The sequence below is a fragment of the Geospiza fortis genome, unplaced genomic scaffold (assembly GCF_000277835.1).
Source record: "Geospiza fortis unplaced genomic scaffold, GeoFor_1.0 scaffold162, whole genome shotgun sequence".
NCBI classification, from domain to species: Eukaryota; Metazoa; Chordata; class Aves; order Passeriformes; family Thraupidae; genus Geospiza; species Geospiza fortis.
Genome location: NW_005054316.1, coordinates 5,810,011 through 5,828,780, shown reverse-complemented (window position 1 = coordinate 5,828,780; position 18,770 = coordinate 5,810,011). Strand labels below are relative to the sequence as shown.

The 18,770-nt window shown below is 38.0% G+C and overlaps 1 protein-coding gene across 2 annotated transcripts in view; it reads right to left on the bottom strand.

The window, feature by feature from the left end:
- Positions 1–2,804: 2,804 nt before the first annotated feature.
- PHACTR2 (phosphatase and actin regulator 2) overlaps positions 2,805–18,770 on the bottom strand; it is a 135,383-nt gene continuing 119,417 nt past the window's right edge. The window contains exons 9-12 of one of the 2 annotated variants that reach the window (XM_031056268.1): positions 15,646–15,707; positions 14,516–14,653; positions 12,033–12,109; positions 2,805–8,437 (exon numbers count right to left, since the gene is read on the bottom strand). In XM_031056268.1, coding sequence (XP_030912128.1) covers positions 8,422–8,437; positions 12,033–12,109; positions 14,516–14,653; positions 15,646–15,707 — 293 coding nt within the window. In that variant the 3' untranslated portion in view covers positions 2,805–8,421. The remainder of the gene's footprint in view (positions 8,438–12,032; positions 12,110–14,515; positions 14,654–15,645; positions 15,708–18,770) is intronic. The other variant, XM_005420141.3, reaches the window with a different exon arrangement.

Genomic DNA, 18,770 nt, shown 5'->3' with positions numbered 1-18,770 from the left:
ACAATTCCCTAAACCTGGCACCTCCATATCTGATACTGGCAGTACTGTCATTCCACACACTCCAAATCTGGTATAGGAGCATTGTGTCAGTTTGGATGTGGGAAAAATTAACTTTTGCTCTCAGCTGTTTCCTACATATAAGTTTACCTGTTAAGTGTCAGTGTTGTCTGTTTTTCTTTAATTTATGTTCTTCCCCTGAATTTCCTGGTTAGATTCCAGGTATTTAGGAGGAAGGATATGTATTATATGTTCACACAGAGATTAAAGCAGATTCCTTCTCATATCACAGAAGATTGCTATTGTATACTAGCAGTAATATATCTCTATATTTCAGTAATACATCTGGGGATGAGTTTGAATCATGGATTAGCAAAAATAGGCACCACGTTGCCTCCTTTGTTGATACCTGAGGGCAAGTCATCTCCTGATTTATATCAAAATTCAATATTTAGTATTACATGTATATGAACTGTGTATGAGAGAGTGTCTTGGAGACCCTGCTTAAGCTTCTCATTTCATCCAAGCCTTACAAGGCCATCCATCCCACTGCACTCTCTCACTCTCAGATTCTTTGTGGAGACTGCTAACAGAATTCAGCAAAGAGCATCTACAGAGACTGAGGGGGTAAGTGCGCAGGTCACTAACTACTCCTTTTATTCTTGCAGAAGAAAAATGGTCAGTATTGAAACAGTCTCACTGTCAAAGCAGCCACTTAAAAGATAATATGCTGGAAGCACATCCTTAACATGATCATCAACTTGCCTTCTGTGTGAGGGAATTTATGTTCATTTTTTTTTCCTTAGTTCTTGCAAAGAAGAAATTGTTTCCAAGTAATTAAAACCAAAAGTTATTGTCAGTCACTTTGAAAGTTAAAAGATTGGCAGATGCACTGCTGTCTAGGCTAAACTCTCAGCCGTGCAGATCAGTTTTGTTCCTGTGCAGCGGGTGTATTTCCACTGTAAATTTGCCGTCAGTGAAACTGCTAAGAAACACTTCTTGCTGATAAAAAAGGGGAAACTGGGAGCACAGGTTAGGTCTCCAAACCATTGAGCTACAACCCTAACTTTGTATTTTTAAACCAAGTATCATGTCTTTCACACACCTCTCCATGAATACACCACACAGAGGGAATTTATCAGATGTGTTTGAAGGACTGCCAGAATACAAAGGAAGGTTTCAGAATAATTCTTTAATTTCACTTCCACAAGGAGAAAATTTAATTTGGCTTCTGGAGGCTCTCTGAATTTAACTCTACTATGTGTGCCCATGTACATGCTAGAGATTCAAGAAAATATTTTCAGTAAAGATTTTCTGAACAATTTTCTAGAGGCGATTTTTAAAATTTTATATTTATACATATTCATTCATATATATCTATAATTCAAAGAGCTAAACAATTGTCTAAAGTGCTTGGAATTGTGCACAGCAGAGGATCCTACAGTACTGTACAACTAGGCAGCACACTTTCAGTTGCCTTGTTTAATATAAACACCATAAAGCAAGCATAACATATGTACTGTATATACCTCCCAATACATTCTTTATGTTTTTCAGGTGATGATACTGAACTCTATTTGTGTGTGTTTGTGTGTATATATATATATATATATATACACACATTACATTACAGATAAAACCTCAAGAAGTAGCTGTCATTAATTTGTAACAGTTACTGGCATTCACAGATATCACACACCTGTATAAAATGCAGTATCAGATCTGCCACTTCTTCAGAGTTACCATATTCAATCACACTGAGCCAAGTAGTGTTAATTTTATAATTGTAACATAAAATCCACCCTGCGTAAGCTGAAAAGTTGTCGGTGTTGATTCTCCACAGCCTTCCATCTTTTGAAAGTAATGAAACATGTGGAAAGTACATTTTAGAGGGACAGCAATTCCAAGCTGATAATGTTTCAGATACATATTTTGTAGTTACCAGTAACTATTTAGTTACCAGTAACTATTTAGCAATGGGGAACCAAGGTTTGAATTTTTTTTTTGCCTTACTTGACTTGAAAATGGGAACATTTAATGAAATCAAAGGAAGTTACTTAAAGAATAATTTTTCATAATTTTTCACCAAATTAATAGAAAAAATAAAGTCTAAGAACTGGCCCAGTGTGTATGAATGGGTGACACTCTATATGCAAAATTTTATTTGCAATGAATTGATGTGACAATTCCAATTCAGGTGATTGTGGCTGCCTTAGAGTCTATTCAGCAAGTAAGGATCTTGTGGCTGTACTGGACCCTTGGAAGACCGTACTGGAGCTCAGCAGCCCGCACTGCTGTGGATGTGTGATCAAGCCCTCCTTACTGGGGTCATGTCCATGATGGCTTGCTTGGAAGAGGCAGCAGTGCAAAGATTCCTTCTGCTTGACCTACTGCAGCTCTGCCAGAGAAACACAGGTTTGTGATCTCCCAGTGTTGCTGGGTCCAAAGCACAGCACACAAACCTTGCCATGATTTACTGTTTGAGCTATTGTGCCGCAGAATGCCGGGAAGGGACACAAACTTACCAGCTTATCAGCTCCTGTGTGCACAACAGTGTCTGTGCTCTGCAGTCTTCTTGTGCCTCTCCCAGATTTGCAGTTCGGTTGTAAATAGAATTCTGGTTTGTTTGTGTTTTTTTTTTTTTTAAGGATAGCCCCTCTTCCCCCCAAAACTTAAGAGGTATTTAACCAGTTGCAGGCAATTAAGCATGTGCCATCTCCACACCCTTCCCCTGCTGATACAGTCGAATGCCCGTTCAAACAAGCCATTGATATTTTTGTTTCAAATCACACCAGCTAAAATAATAATAATAATCCAAAACACAGTATTTCTTTAATTCCAAAATTTGTACAAGTTTACAAATCAATATACCACCACACAAAGTAGTGAATGGAAGATATGTTGAGCAATGTTTTAACATTTTACTATATCATAACAATGTTCAAATATTGTTAAATTTGACATAGTATTGCAGGATTTTTTTTAATATAAAGAATTTATGCTTGAACAAAAAGATACAGATAATACCATTGCTTTCTTTGTTTCTATCCAATGCAATATGTAGTTTCTACAAAATATTGGTGAAATGCTGTGTCTAGTTCATATGAGCTTTATTTCCATTAAAATCTTGAAACAAAAAGGAAACAAAGTAAAACAAGACCTTATTAATTATTAGAGTTTATAAATATAAACCTGTTTGAACATTACAGCAAATATATGTTAATTTCACTCCATTTCTCCCTTTCTCTGTATAGATACAGTTTCATAAGTTTTGGTGGGTTTTTTTTCCAGATTTCTGTTAAATAGAAGTTTTAAGCTATTCTGGGGACTGCTTTTTTTTTTCTTTTAATTTGACCTTCAAAATATTTTTGTATCATCTTTATAAAATCTTTCAGAATATATTTTTTTCTTTTCATCATAATCTATGCCCCATCAGTGAATATTGTACTGATCTTGGTGTAATAAGACTACAGCTAGCAACAATAATGGAACTAAATGTGGAAGATCCTAAAGGCAGAAGACAATTTTATCCATACTTGCTTTTTCACCCTGAGTATATTTTCAGTTTAGTTTACAATGGCGCAGGTCTTAACTCCTGAAGATCATTGAAACCAGAGGACACAAAAGTGTTGAACACATGGTTCATGTGCACCTGACAGTCTCATGCAAATGTAGGCATTCAGCTCGGTTTGCTTTGTCATTAAAGCATTAACAGACATTAAGACATGGGCCAATATTCTGGTCTCTGCTTAGGATGTCAGCAGTGCTCACACAGGCCTGTGCTGCCAGGTACCAGGTGACTGTGTGGCTCTCCCTGCCCTGACTCCAAGCCCTGCCAGCTGCAGACAGTCAGGGCGTTTTGGTTGATTCCCCGGCTGCCAGACTGGATTAGATGTTTTTGATCTGTTGCTGGCTGGATCTTTTTGCACTTGATGATGATACAAAATCGGGACTCAGACTGAGTTTATAGTCAGGTTAAGCACCTGTTACTTTGAAACAAGTTCTCTCATGTAGCTGTAGCATTATTAGTTACAGATCTGAGTTTGAAGTATCTCTGCAGGAAACCAAGCACTCACTTCACCTGGAAGGAGGGGTCTAATTTCTATAATATCAGGGATACTTCATCCCTTTGTTTCACAGCTTTCATTTGGCTTTCAAGTTAAAAAATGGGTGCTTATCTGATAGGGTTATTAGGTTTTTCCATGTCAGCACTGAGGTTGTGATGCTTCTCTAAGAGGTGCTCAGGTTGGCCAAAGCAGATGGTGGGGCTGTCCTGCCCCACACCACATCAGAGGTCAGTGAAGTCCACCACAGCAAGGGACAGGCACAACTGTAGGTAAATTATAAACCCAACAAATAAATGCAGTCTTGTAGAACTACAAATGGCCATGAATACTTACAATGACTTTGAAGAGATGTTACTTCTGGTCCTAAAATGTTTCAAATCACTAATTGAAATGATATTAGCTTAAATAATCATTAGCTTTTTTTTTTTTAGTTCTTGTTGAGTCAACATATATAGCACAATTTAAAAAATCCAGATAGACTCTATCTGAGTTACAAAGATTAATATGTATAACCTGAAAAAGGAGAGACAAGACACTCTAGAACTATTTCAATTTTTTATGTGAAGAAGAAATAAGGATTTGATTAAGCATCCATTCTTTTGCACACACAGCAACATACTGTGATGTGTGATTATACTGATAAATATTATATGTGAGATAATTTCAGAAGCCACTACTTCAAGGTGCTCATTTTCTCTTTCTGTGGATGTTGACATACCTGACTCTGTGGGAACATAGGTATCGTGTGTAAGGTTTGTTATATCTTGTGCGTGACAATTAAATGATTCGTCCAAATTGATAAAAATTATCATACTGATCCCTCTTAGCCCACTGGACTGTACTATACTTTGCATGAAGAATGCTGTTTTTTCTTTGCCTGTTTAACATCTTTTTATTTTTAACTCTAGGATTATTAACTCATTAATTTCTCAGGACTTAGAGTATTTTTCCCTTCTAGAAGGCATGCACCACCAAAGCAGGTATATGGTGTAATATTTCCAATGGGTTGTTGATGCAACTGGAAAACATTTGAACTTATCAATAGAGACAACTAGGAGAGACAGCAGAAACTCACTAAGCAAACTTGCTCCACTGCATATGGTGACATACCAAATTCTCATTATTTTTATTGCATGGACAACAATTTACAGCTGTTGTTTCTCTGCCAAAAAAATCTGCCATGAAATTCTAAATTTCTAAATTCAATTTTTACATTTTAAAAATTTAATTTCAAAATTCTAAATTCTAAGTTCTAAATTTTGTATTTAGAATACAAAAATAGTATATATAATTCTGTGTCTCTGTGTGGATACAATACACTATGAATAGTTTGAAGTTCTAATTCTGCTCCATCTTATAATAATGTTATGTAGTATACTACGAAAGATTTTACATAAGTTCCCATAAAGGTAACTCTTTTTGTCCAGTTACATAAATGGGCTTAATTAGTTCGCTGAACTGTAGGCCACACAATGCACCTGATTATTGTCAAAATAGTAAGAAATTAAAAACTAACTCAGCATCTCTACCAAGGCTAGAGTCCTGCAACTAGAAATAGCTTGGAAGGAATAGTTTAAAAAAACCCTTCCAACCCCAGAAGGAAGATAGGAAAAGCCTAAGTGACACCTCACCTACACATCCTTATTTCTTATGACATTAAGTCAGCTTGAAGAAGTCTGAGCCAGAAGTTGTATCCTCATCTTTGTGTTATTACTCTTAAAACAATAAGGTTGGCATGTGACTTGCCATCCATGGTCCAGGCCTAGTATAGAGGAATGTCTTCTTGCAAAGTCAATTTTTTCACTTCATCCTAAGAGTTTAAGAAATTTTGGTTTGCTTGTGTAACCTCTGTGTACCTTGGCATGGTGGTGGAGCTACTGTCTTATATAAAATATTTATAGTCTGACCTTACCTTTGTCCAAGTTATTCTGCCTGTGTAACAGCTGTCTTTCTGCCTTCAGTATCTTGGCTGCTACCAAATGTTTCAATGTGATTAATGCAACACTGAGATCTATTTAATTGCTCCTCTCATTTCCTTTGAAGTGAAATACTGTGTTTTATACTTCAAAGTCAACATAGTAGACCTTTATATGATTTTGGACACACATTCCTAAATTTGGCAACATCAGCAAAAAAAAGTTTAAGCAGAACTATTCTAGTGTAACTTTTGAGTTTACTCTTCAAATTCTAAAAATAAAAATTAGCATTCTACCAGAATTGCTGACAAACCTAATGCCCTGCAAATTCCTGTATGATTTAGTGCCAAAGAATACATTTTCACTGCTTCCTTGATGTCAAAGTGGTGTTTCTATATTTATAAAATGATGGACTTTCCAGAAGCTTATTTTCTGCAAATGGAATCCTAATGGCTCTTATTGATTCCATTAAAAAAGGAAGGTGCTGCTTCCTTTTCTTTGCTACAAGCATGCAGATGGTTTTTTTATTTGGTATTGATATTTTGTGGCTTGTACATCATTAGATTTTTACCAAAGTGTAATGGATCCTAACAGTCACTTAAATTTTACCATTTTTTAAAAAAGTTTTCCCAATGTCTTTAAAAATAATAGAGTGACAGAGAGTGACAGCTGTTGGAAAGCACTCTTCTGTTACTGGAAGTGTTCTTCATTAAAATAATCCACCTCATTTATGCAAACCTGGTCTTGTTGTAAATAGCTCTAAAGAGGGATATCTAATTTTAGCCACCAAATTGCCTTCCTGCCTTCAGGCTGACATTTCTAACAACAACCTTCAATTTTATAAACTAAACACATTCCACAAGAATCTATCACAGGTTCTGAGGTAAAAATCACATCTACACAGATCTTTTATTGCCAGAAAAAGAAATACTTACACTTCATAATTAAAAACTGAACAGGACACATAAAAGACAAAAATAAATTGTAATATGTACACACATTAGAAAGGATAAATAGCAAATATATTGTAATACTGCATTAAATGTATGCATATGTGAATTCCAGACCCCCCCCAATGTTGTGTACACTAATTCAAAGGATAAATAAGTGCTAATATAGGACAGAGAATTTCTTAGTGTAAACAATGCCACAGGCTTTTTAATAGGCCTTTGGGCCAACTTAGAAAAACCATGTATTGCCTTTCACACTCCATACCACTTAATTTTAATAGCATTCTATTCACATGTACAATTTCAAGATAGTATAAAAAATTAGGAATCTAAGAAGCATTCTTCACACTCAACGAAACAGGCTGGAGACACTCCAAGGATTTTTCTTTCACTTTTAAAGGACCATTAGCTGAAGACACACTCATTCGTCTGGGAGTTCTTCCTCAAAGCAGTGCAAGAGTCCTTAAATGTAAAAAGTTACATTAGTAGTCACTGCTCAGGCCTATTAATAAAGACTTCTGTGCCTAATTTCAATTCTGACTTTGGATTCACACTAGCATGATGTCAAAGTTGTCACTACTGCCTGCCATGGATGACAAAGACAATGATCCCTCTGGTTTGACTGGCAAGTGACAGCCAGCAAGGAGTGTTTCTAAACACAAAGCATTTCATTGCATTCATAGTGTCACATTATTTGTCCTTCAAATCCTGTTTATGTATCTCTGAGGATCCAGAGTATGTCAACATTAAAAAACCAAAAAATATATTACTTGTTCTTTATGAATGTTCCATGTGTTTTCCTGAAGCATGTGCACTGGGATTTAAAAAAAGACAGTTGAGTTATACTAGGACTAATTTCTGGCAACTGTATTTACTGGCACCAAAGAAAATGATAGTTCTTCCTAAAGTACTGATGACACGAGGACTTATGGCTTGCTATCTTTTTAAGACAGGCTGCAGCCACTGAAAAAAACCTACATGCACAGTTGCTTACAGTCTTTCTTTTAAAAAATGATTCCCACTGGCCAAATGCATTGTTGAGCAGTCCCATCCATTCCACTTAGCTCTGTGGACTGACAGACAAAGTCTCTTTTCCCCCAGCTCTCAGTTCTTTTGTCACCCACACTCCCTCTTTGTTCCCCTCAGTCCCAGCCCCATGAAGCCCGGTGAGATCCTGGCAGCAGGCTCTCCAGCGATTGTCTTCAGCACTTCCTGACTCGTGGAGCTCTCACAAAGAAGTCCACTGGCTTGTCCCTGTGGGCTGGCCACAGAACTGTGGTTTGTCTGGACATGGACAAACGTTTCTTGTGGGTTCTCCTCCTAGACTAATCATTTGTCCATTGACAAAGACAAGGGCCACTTTCTTCATTAGCCTCAGGGTAAGCTGTAGCACACACTCGTAATCAAGTTCCAGTGCAATTTCAGGTCTTCAGGACGCAATGATTTCCCCAAAGAAAATTGTTACTTGAAATATGGGATGTGGTCAAACAGTTATGGACGATGAAACCTGGAAAGATAAATTAAAATCTTAGAATTGTGTTATTTCAACTGACCATGACACTGATCCTCATCCCGTTGTCACAGCTGTTTCCTTTTGTCGGCCAGTTATTCCTGATTTTCCTGATGTGTTGGTTTAGAGTCAGACCTGTTATTTCCTGCTGTCCATCTCTCTCTACTTAGAAAACCAAAGAGAGATTTGGTGTGGCTCAAGCACTGGTGTGTCACTGTCTGTCCGTGCCAATAACCTGCCAGTGTGGTCCCTGGCAGAGTTTTCCTTGGGTCAGACAGTGCTTTCAGGTACTGCCCGGGCATGGTTGGGGTTAGCACAGGACAGCAGGCAGGCTGGGAAGGGGGGGACATTACCCTGTTTTGAGGTAAGAGGAACAGGTTAACTGCATGGATTCAAGCTGTGCTAAGCTTGCTGGCCTCAGGGCCAGAGAAGAGTCTCCAGTCTGTTTACCAATACAGATTTAGCTACAACTGCATCCATTATTTGCAAATACTGTCAGTAAGTATTATCAGAAAAGATTTGCTAAACCATAAAAATTAAAATTCTGGGGTTTTAGTCCTTGTGTAAAATGAGGATAACAAAAATTTTGTATTTTCTTTTAAGTAAGCAGCAAGTTTTCTAGCATTTCAGATGCTTTCTTCTTATTAACAGCAGTGAACTGAGGTACATGGAGACCCAAATATACCTCACTTTTTTAGGCTTTTAGGTAGGGCATGTGCATCACTCCAGATTGCCTGTATGATGGCTAGAGAAGTGGGTTGCTCCAAAAAGTGTCACCAACCCTTTCTATAATAAGTTAGGAACCTACAGCAATTGAAATTCTAAATCATGTTAAATGTAATGAATCCAAGCAAAAGGGTAAGGAGGGCACCGGTTTCAGGTTCTCAGTGTATAGATATATATCTCTGTTTAGATGGCTTTAAAAATTTATCTGTCCATGAAGTAGTAAAAGATGGAGTAGCTTGAAAAAGGCATAGATAATGATACATCTACACAACAGATGTACCTAAGTTTTTGTTTGACACATTTTCTCTTAATAGTTCCACACATTATCCCTGTAAGTTGATTCAGTACAATACAGGGATGCATTTCTCAAATGAAGGAGGTGTGCACAAAGCCTGACATCCACAACTATGCGGCTCATCTGCTAAATGAGGGTACAGAGGATTGCTAAAAAGACAGGGGTTTTGTATTTTGTGGAAAAACAATATACTGGACTATATATAGCATTTTCATTAGAAACACTTCATGAACACCTGCTAATATGCTCCTCCCAAACTTGTATTGATTTCTTGACTTTTAGAAACTAATTTTCTTGGATTTTGTTATGAAATAACAGAAAGAATCAGTCTAATTTACTAGGACTAGAAAACCAGTCAATTGACAGTCATTACAGTAAATAATGAACAATGAAACCCATTGTTCTTTTTTTTCCAAGTTTGATATAAATTTTTAACATTTCAAATATATTATAAGTACAGATTATAATATTAAATAATCTATATTTAATTTGCAATAGTATAGGAAACCATTTACTATAAACTATTTTTGTTTAGTAAGCAGCTTCCTTATTATCTCAGTCTGTCACAGAATAGCCTTTGCTAATCAGGTGCCAATGCAAGTGCCTTTTGGTTTGCATAATCTCAGTAATCTTGAAAATAATTAGCGTATGAGAAATTAATTTTCTGGCTAGAGACTTCTGTCTATGGTTTTCTTAAATCACTTTTTTTTGTATCAATCCAATATTATGTAGCAGAAAACATAATTTTTAATGAGATGTCCCAGGGAAAATGGGATCTCATTGTATTTTCCAAATTGCAATTTTTGACTTGTTTTCACTTAAAACATTTACATGTTATTCTGCTCTTAATTAACTCTTTCTAGTGTTACTCTTCTGACTTCTGTATAGTAACTCTACAACATGATCAGTGAAACAAAAGAGCATGGATAAGGAACACAAAAAACCTAATTTCCCTCAGGTTGAAATTCTTTCAGGACCCTATCGAATCATTGCCTGTATTTATCACAATTTGGCTGTTCCTATTTTTTACTCCATTTCTAAAGGCCCTCCTTGAAGAAAGTAACTCACTTTTTTACTGGTTTGTCACTCAATGAGATTCCTGGTTTCAAGAATCCAGTTGTAATCAGTCTCATCTGTTCTCAAAGCTCATGAAAAAATATCCAATTCTTTTTGTATGAATCATGCCTGTCTGTACTTAGGCTTCAAATTGCAAAGCAACTCAAGAAACACAACAATGTAAGCAGGGGGTTGGTTTCTATACCTGCTATTTTTATTCTCTCCCTTGGGATGCTCTTTTTTTAAAAGTAGTATTTTTATACATTCTGAAAAAGATATATTATGTTCTACCTAAAGAGAAAATGACATCAGAAGCCAAATTAAAAGATACATCTCCATGTTTGAAAAATGTATTTTCTAGTGTTCAGAATGCAACACTATATTAAAACCCTGCATTCTGGTTCATCTTCTGGCTTAGGTTTACTGTCTGTGAAACTGGTTTGAATTTTTAAAAATTAATTTGTTTATGTTGTATCTACACAGAAGTGATAAGTTATTATTTTTTACAACTCCATGTTTTGGTGAGAAAGGAATCACTGAAGTTGTGAAATCAAACAGTGAAGTAGCAGATACATGAAACACCCATCATGAATTTTCCTGGTGATGTATTCTTTAATTGGGTGATTCTCACTCACTAGCTCAGATCCTGAGTTTGGGTGAAACAGTAGCAGGAAACAGAAGGGACCCAGTCTTAGACAATTGGGTTTGTTTGACTTAATTTTCTGGGGAAGCAAAGACATTAATACTATGTACACAATGTTGGCCAACCTAACATCAAGTTTTGATTGCTGGTGGCAATTTTCAGCCTTTGTAACTTCCAAGAAAAATGAACACATGCCATGAAGATTTCAGAAAGTGTGTCCCTCCCCTAGAAATAATTCTGCCAAATTTGAAGGCTTGCTAAAATACTGTGGACACTTCAGAGCTCCTTAAAATAACAATGCTTCAGACAACATCTTGGTGTTATCCAAAGCAGAGAACAAAACAAATGGACGTTAACACATTAGAAGTGGCAACATGGGAGTCTATCTTGCTCCCCAGTAACTGCTGCCAGGAGCCTAAGTGACCCTTAGAAAGCTCGCCAAAACACTGGTGAGCTTTTCTGAAGTTCAAAACATCATCTAATTTTCACTTATGAAATGCATCTACACAAATGTATAGTCTAATGAGCAAGGAGTGCTGCCAGAGAAGGAAACCCCTTTTATTTTGTGTGCTTGAAGATCACTAACTTCATCTGTAAGAACTGACAGGTTCTTGCATAAGATTATTTTTTAGATTCCCCAATCTTTTTCTACATAGTGACTAGTCCACTGCAGTCACTTGCACTGCTGTATCAGCTAGAGATGGTATCAGCAATAGTGGGAATTCCAACAGAATCAGTGGTGGGATTCAACAAGGGGACTCATGATAGGAATCCACACAAATCACGACACAACTGCAGAGAACTTGCAGGAAAGCAGAGGGTTGCTGTCATACTCGTTTCTCACACTTACACAAGAAGGGGGATTCACCCACCTGGTAAATTGCCGACTTTCCTCGTGTACTTCCATTTCTGTGCTTTTGAATTCATTCAGTTCTTTTCGTATTGCTGCCTAATAAACAAAAATGATGCAACTGTAAGAAATATGAATTTTCAGGAAAACAAAGAGTCTGAAAGAAACATGGCCTTACTATTGCAGGTGCCTTACAGTTCCCATTTCAGTTTTCTCTTACTGTAATCCACAGCTCTCACACATTTCTGATCATCAACATGAATGACTTTTCAATTACAGCTGTTCAAAGTACTCATCCTCTACAGAGAAATGAAAGGCATCAAGCACCAAAAGTAAACCAAGAAACACCAAATCAACTGCAATGGGTGAACAAAGCCCAAATGGAAACAGAACACTTCTACTGACAAAAATGGGCAAGGGGTTGGATTACCCTGACAATCACTTGCTGAGTAGGCAGACAGGAGGGGATTCTATCTATCTATCTATCTATCTATCTAATCTATCTATCTATCTATCTATCTATCTATCTATCTATCTATCTATCTATCTATCTATCTATCTATCTAATCTATCTATCCCCAGGCACAGCCCTGAGGAGCTGTGAGTCACTCTGCCGGCACAGGCACTGTGTGCACAGCAGAGTCCTTGTATCTCCCCTCTAGACACAGGACTTCAGGAGTGCAAGATGAAAATCATTTTTTTTAAAGTGGAATTAATCGCTTGGTTTGATTAGTTTTATTTAAAATGACATGAATTATTTGGACATTTCAGGCTTGGATTTTTAGTTGGCAGATACTAAAGAACAGCAGAAATTCAGTACAGTTTGTAAATGCCTTGTTGCTTACATTAAGAGACTGATAAGCAATTTACTTCATCAAGTAATAAATACAGTTTCTGAAATATTCTAATATATACTACAAGGGGTTTTGTTTCTATGGCACACACCTTCCTACCTTCACTGTTAATGGAAGTGACAGTTTATTCTTACTCATTCTTTTCTTTCACCACTTTAAATAAAGTATCATTTCATTAATCCCTAAAGAAACATCATCTAGTGTGCATGCCTTTCAGTGCAGAACAGACAAGCAGCATGATAAAATTATAGCATCAACAGGCTGCAGTCTTATAAATGATAAACTTTGCTTTAAGCAGGGGTGGTCGTGTTTAGCTACAACAGCATGCTTACATGAGGCTGCTGTAGAGCTAGTGAAGCAACAGTGATTTCTGAGCACCAAATCAGCAACAAAGACAGCAGAGCTCCAGCTCTGTAATATAGCTGCAGCACAATTTTCTGCTTCTACTGGAATTAGAAGAATGATTTCTCTGGGGAAAAAAAAGGACAAGAGAGTTTCCAGGCAACCCCAAGTCTGCTTTTCTGCTAAAGCCAACAAACTTGGGGCTGACAGGATCAGCCTTGGGCACCTGTTAATTACAAAATGAACTGAGACTAAAAACTGCTATCCTGAAGTAGGAAGGCAACTCCATTGTTTTTTCTTGTGCAGTTTACCCTAGTGGGACCTCTGTCAAAGTGGAGGTGCTGGGTCCTCTAACCTCCCACAGACTATGGGAGGACTAGACAGTGCTCAGCATCTCCCATAACCAATATCTACAAAGTCTTACAACTACATTTTAAACTATTTCACCTTGGCCTGATACACCTGTCAGATTAGCTGGCAATTTTAAAATATTAATATTAAAATACAAGCTGAAATAAAATCAGTGTTTCACTACCCTTAGCTAAAATAGAGTGGGTTCATGCACACACCACTTTTCATGTCAAGCACATATCACAGGAGTTCCACAAAGTTCACAGGTCTTGGCTCAGACCCAGTGCTTTAAGAGCCACCACTTTGGGCTACCTGAATCTTACAGCTCTCCTTTCATTAAGTAGTATAAGAGGGAAATGGAAGAGTACCTTATGGTAACCTTTGACTAATATTTTTTAAAAATGAGAATCACAGGATCATTTGTCTCATCCTTTGTAGTCAGGCAGCAGAGCTTTATTAACTGTAGGATGTTAGGGACAAACTTCCCAAGAAGCTCTGCCGCATGCACGTGGTCAGTTCCTGCACTGGTGGTTATGGCCAAGAACTTTGAGGAGGATGGAGCAGCTTCTACCTTTTTTTCTCTCAAATGAGTGGCAAAAGCAACTCCTGGTAGCAGTGATGCAGACTTCTGCCTGTAAACCCCTGCATGAATTCCCACAGAGCAGGGCCACCTTTGGTAAACTTTTATCTGTCTTAGCAAGACTTTAAAAATCAGAAAACAAAAATTAGAAATTCTGGCCCAAACTGTCATAATGGAGGTGGAAAATATGCTCATAATAGGCACCTGAGTGGGTTTTCTTAGCTGCAAGCAGTAGATGCACAGTAGCACCATGACAATCTTGCTGTCACCAGCAGATGTCATTTGTGATGCTGGCAATCAAGAGAATGTAAACCAGAGGAAAGCTCCCCAAAAGTGACAGATGAAAGCATTTTCTTATAATCTACATTTGTGCCTTGCCTTATCTGCAGGAGTTAACCTGGCCCAAGGCTTGTCAGCACGACGGTCGTAATCCGGAGATTCCGTGACCTCCACGTACTCATTAAATCGAAGGATTCTTCTCGCTTGAAGTTCAGCCACTGTAGGCCTCAGACTGAGCTGTAAGCAGGAGGCAGAAAATAGTATGCTTAATAAGATGAAATAAAATAAAAGAGGAGGGTATGATGTAATCTCAAGAGAACTTTAATGGTATTTCTAAATAGGGTCACTTTCAGGTGTCTAAAAAAAGGCACCATCCTGGGAGTGCTGCGCAGGAATGGGGAGGCAGCCTAACCTGATTTCTTCAATTATAAAAATAGTCTTTGTCGGGCAGGTCACAGAGAATCATGACAGTTATCCCTGGAATGTTAATTGTGACTTTGCAACTGGCACTACCCCACTAGGCCATCTGCATTAACAGTTATACCGTGTTAAAACTGTAATATCAAAAATACGTGGCATTTGAAAGTATCTGCCTAAAAAAAAAACCCCTGGTTTTGACCATCTAGGGGTCATTATGATGCCAAATTGTTTCAGTCACCTCAAACAATATTCACTTTAATTAACTAAGGATGATCATATTGAGGAAGCTGTATTTTTGCAGAGACAGGCAGACCAGGGATACTTATGAAAGCTCCTCCCATCCTCTCCCAGAACAGAACTGCTCCATTTCCAGGGACAATGAGCATGATCCCACCTGCAGAAGCTAAGACCACTGATGTGGTTGGAAAAGCACTGAAGGGATGTCAGTAGGGGGTCACATTGTTTTGCCGCCCTCTCCACTGCTCTAGGGAAGAGTGGATCTACAGGTGTGGCTGCCCTGGATCATATGTGACAAGGGTGGTCCTGCTACAGAGGAAAACTGTCACTTATGTCCCCTGCTGAGAAACAGCAATATGGCCAGACTTGGTATGCTTCTCCAGGTGTGGGGAACTGGACAAGATGGGGTTTCCCCCAACAAGGACTTGGCTTGTACTGCTTTTTAAGCAGATTTCTAATCTTGGAAAATAACTGATGGACATTTGCAGCAATGTGTATATACTGATTTTTAGATTCTTATGAAACATAATTCTATGTACAAAAATACACAATACGAAAAAGCACATCATCACCTTTCTACTGAGTCTACGTTTTATTTCTCTTTTGGCTTCCTGTTCCTCTTCTTCATTCTTCTCTGTTTTCAGAAGAGATAAAAAGGAGTGAATATTTAAGTATTATAACTGCACATACTGTATTTCTCTTGGTTGAAAGTTTCAGAACTCCAAGTCCTGGCTCATGTTTCCTCATATTTCTGGATGATGCCGCCTGTGTTGTCTGCTTTTTGGCTTTTGTCTGCTCTCTCATTCTTTTCCCTATCCGCATTTCCCCTGATTCTGTAGGCATCTCAAGTCAACTGTGGGTCACGAGCACAGCAAAGAGAAGGTGCCTGTCATTTCCTTTCTGTGTACCAGCAAGCGAGTACCCTGAAAGAGTTGCCTGATGTTTCAATTACTTATTTTAACATTGCAATCACTGTTGCTTTTAGTTCCAACATTGATTTTAGAATAAAAGTCTAATTTATAAATGCCAAGCGAAAATTTTACTCTGAGTATTTGAATTACACAAGTTTCTTCTACTGCCACAGACATGAACCAATGACATTTGTTTCACTGTCATTTGTCAGCAAATTGGTTTTATTACATAAATTTTTTTCTGGCTTTATAATGGGGGCAATATGATCCAACACTCAAGCCCTCTTGGTTAAGGGCCACTGGCTGGGCCAAATGAACCAGTGCAGCAGAAAATTATGTCCATTTTTAGGATGTATTTGGGCATATGAATGAAACAATTTCCTTTTAACAAATTTCTGTTCTAATCAAACTTGATTTCTTGACTGCCAGTGAAAAGCACACTTAGAAAGACATGTTCATGTGGGCTCAGCATATTTTTCAATTGATGTATGGTTTGAAGGACAGTATTTGCCCTTTCAGTCCGACTCTGATGGTTAAATGCAAAGTTTTGTGGCTGAAATATCCCACCTAGAGAAATATATAAAATTCTGATCCTGTTTTATTCATGGCTGGGGATTACAGACTCTGCTTTACAGTTCAAGGCTAACTGTAAATTTAAAGAAATTCATTTGTTCTGGATACAGCCAACTTGTATAGATGAAAAGGGAGTTTTAAAACCTGGTGTAGTTGTATCTGCCCTGTTTCCTATGGCCAGACTGCTGTCTTAGTAGAGGTGACCTGACCTGAGGAGAATTTCTGTGTAATGACTTTCACAGTGGAGAAAATGCTACAACAGGACACCTCATGGTACTTGCAGATGTCCTTTGCTTACTCAAATGCTTTCATATAAGAAGAATATCAGGGAAAGGAGGAGAGGACAAATTATAAAAATAAAAAACTAAGAAGGGAAAAAGTAGGAAAGAGGCAATGCTTGCCCAAGATCTTCTCTGTGAGAAGATTTCAACACCAGCATCCAGGTTTCCAAGAGCAAGGTGCAATCGCACAGGCTTGCTGCCAGGATTAGGTTGGATTTCAGGTTGATGGTGATGTTACTGAGATACTGAAATATAGATGTAATTTTATGGTTTATTAATTGCTTTGCTGTTAAATGGAAAAGAAATGGATAGCCTGTTTCCATAGAGGAACTGTAAATGGACTCAAACTGAAGAATAACTGTAACTGGAGAGTTATAGATTAATCTACATTTTAATTTTTTAAATTAAGGTATCTATCAATAAATAATTTGGATATATTTAAGGAATTATAACTTTAAAGGATAACTAATCTCATAATATCCTCATCTAAAAATGTCAAAAGGTCTCTAGCTGTTTTGGGACAGATAAATCATCTGTAGGCTTTTGTTAAACATCCTGTCTTTGCAATCAATAGACACAGCAGCTGAGGTAATTAAACACAAACTATTTCTTTGGGGTTCCATTCACTTGGGAATCATGTGACATAAAAAATTCTGTCCCCTCATGAATGGAATTGCTTTAGTCCTACATCAGACAATCTCCAGTAGCAGGACAAAAAGACAATTGAATGTACACATCACTGCACTGCCCTTTCCTTACTTTAGTCTGTAAAATATGCTGTGCATTATTCATATCTTGGCCTATGTTTGCTATCTAAACTACAGTGTTTCCTAAGAAGCAGCAATAAGATGCTTCATGTAAGAACCAGGGGCTCACACTGCCTAATGTATGCCTTAAGGAAGAACTACCAACAGCATGGCAGCTGAAATAGTGTTTCTCTGTACTTTGGGGGAGGATAAAATACTTTAAAAATCATTCTCCTGACATTTAGGAAGGCTGAAGGTTAGCTGCCTATCCCAAGCTGTGAAGCTTAAGCAGATTGGAGAGCAGATGACTGAGAGCAGATGACTGCACAGCAGGATGGGAGACAAGGGAAAACCCCCCAAAAAGGGCAAGCATCTTAGTGACTGGGCAGAGGGTCTTGGTACCCCTTGGAACAAGCCATCTTCTGGAGGATAATTCCAAGAGAAGGCACCATGAGCATCCTTAAATCCTGGGAAAAGCAGGAGAGGATCAAACCCATGGGGAACAGACAGTCTTCTGCATGAGAGGTCAGGGACATGATTTTATACATTCAAATTGGTTTACTTCTAGGAATAAAACTCAAGAGCTAAAGGAAATGGACTGAAATCTTATGGCTGCTAGTAATACACTGGATCTGCTGTTTGGCACATGGGCCCCTGTCTCTACACTGACTTGTACCTAAAGCAACAATTTCCCACCTCCAGCCTGCTGGGCAGAGTCTTGCTTTAAGCCTGGTGCTACAGAAATGCTGCCTGGATACAAATACCTATAAACAGTAAAAACTACAGCGTGTTTTTGGTCTTTTAAGGTAAAAGTTTTGGAAGTTGCTGCAGGGAGTTAAGAAAATGTGTGGTGCTAAAAATAATGAGTCTGGTGCTCCTGGTTCCTGTAGGTGTTGTGGAAAATTCCAGCCAGAGGGCCAAGATTTGGCTGCAGGTATGAAGTGACTCATTTGGCCAAACAGGAACACATTAATGCACAGGAACACACTTATCACTGCTTTCCACCTTAAAAGCAGATCTAATCTGTGTGATGTGGAGAGAGAAAATATAAACACAGCGTTCTCAGCTGCAAGTCCCCTCCTCAGATGTCCTGCTGCTGCCCTACTGGCAAAGAACCAGCCCAGCAAGCACTCTTTGCTTGCAGAAGTCTCTGATTAGATCCCAGCAAAACTATGGCTTCCCTCTT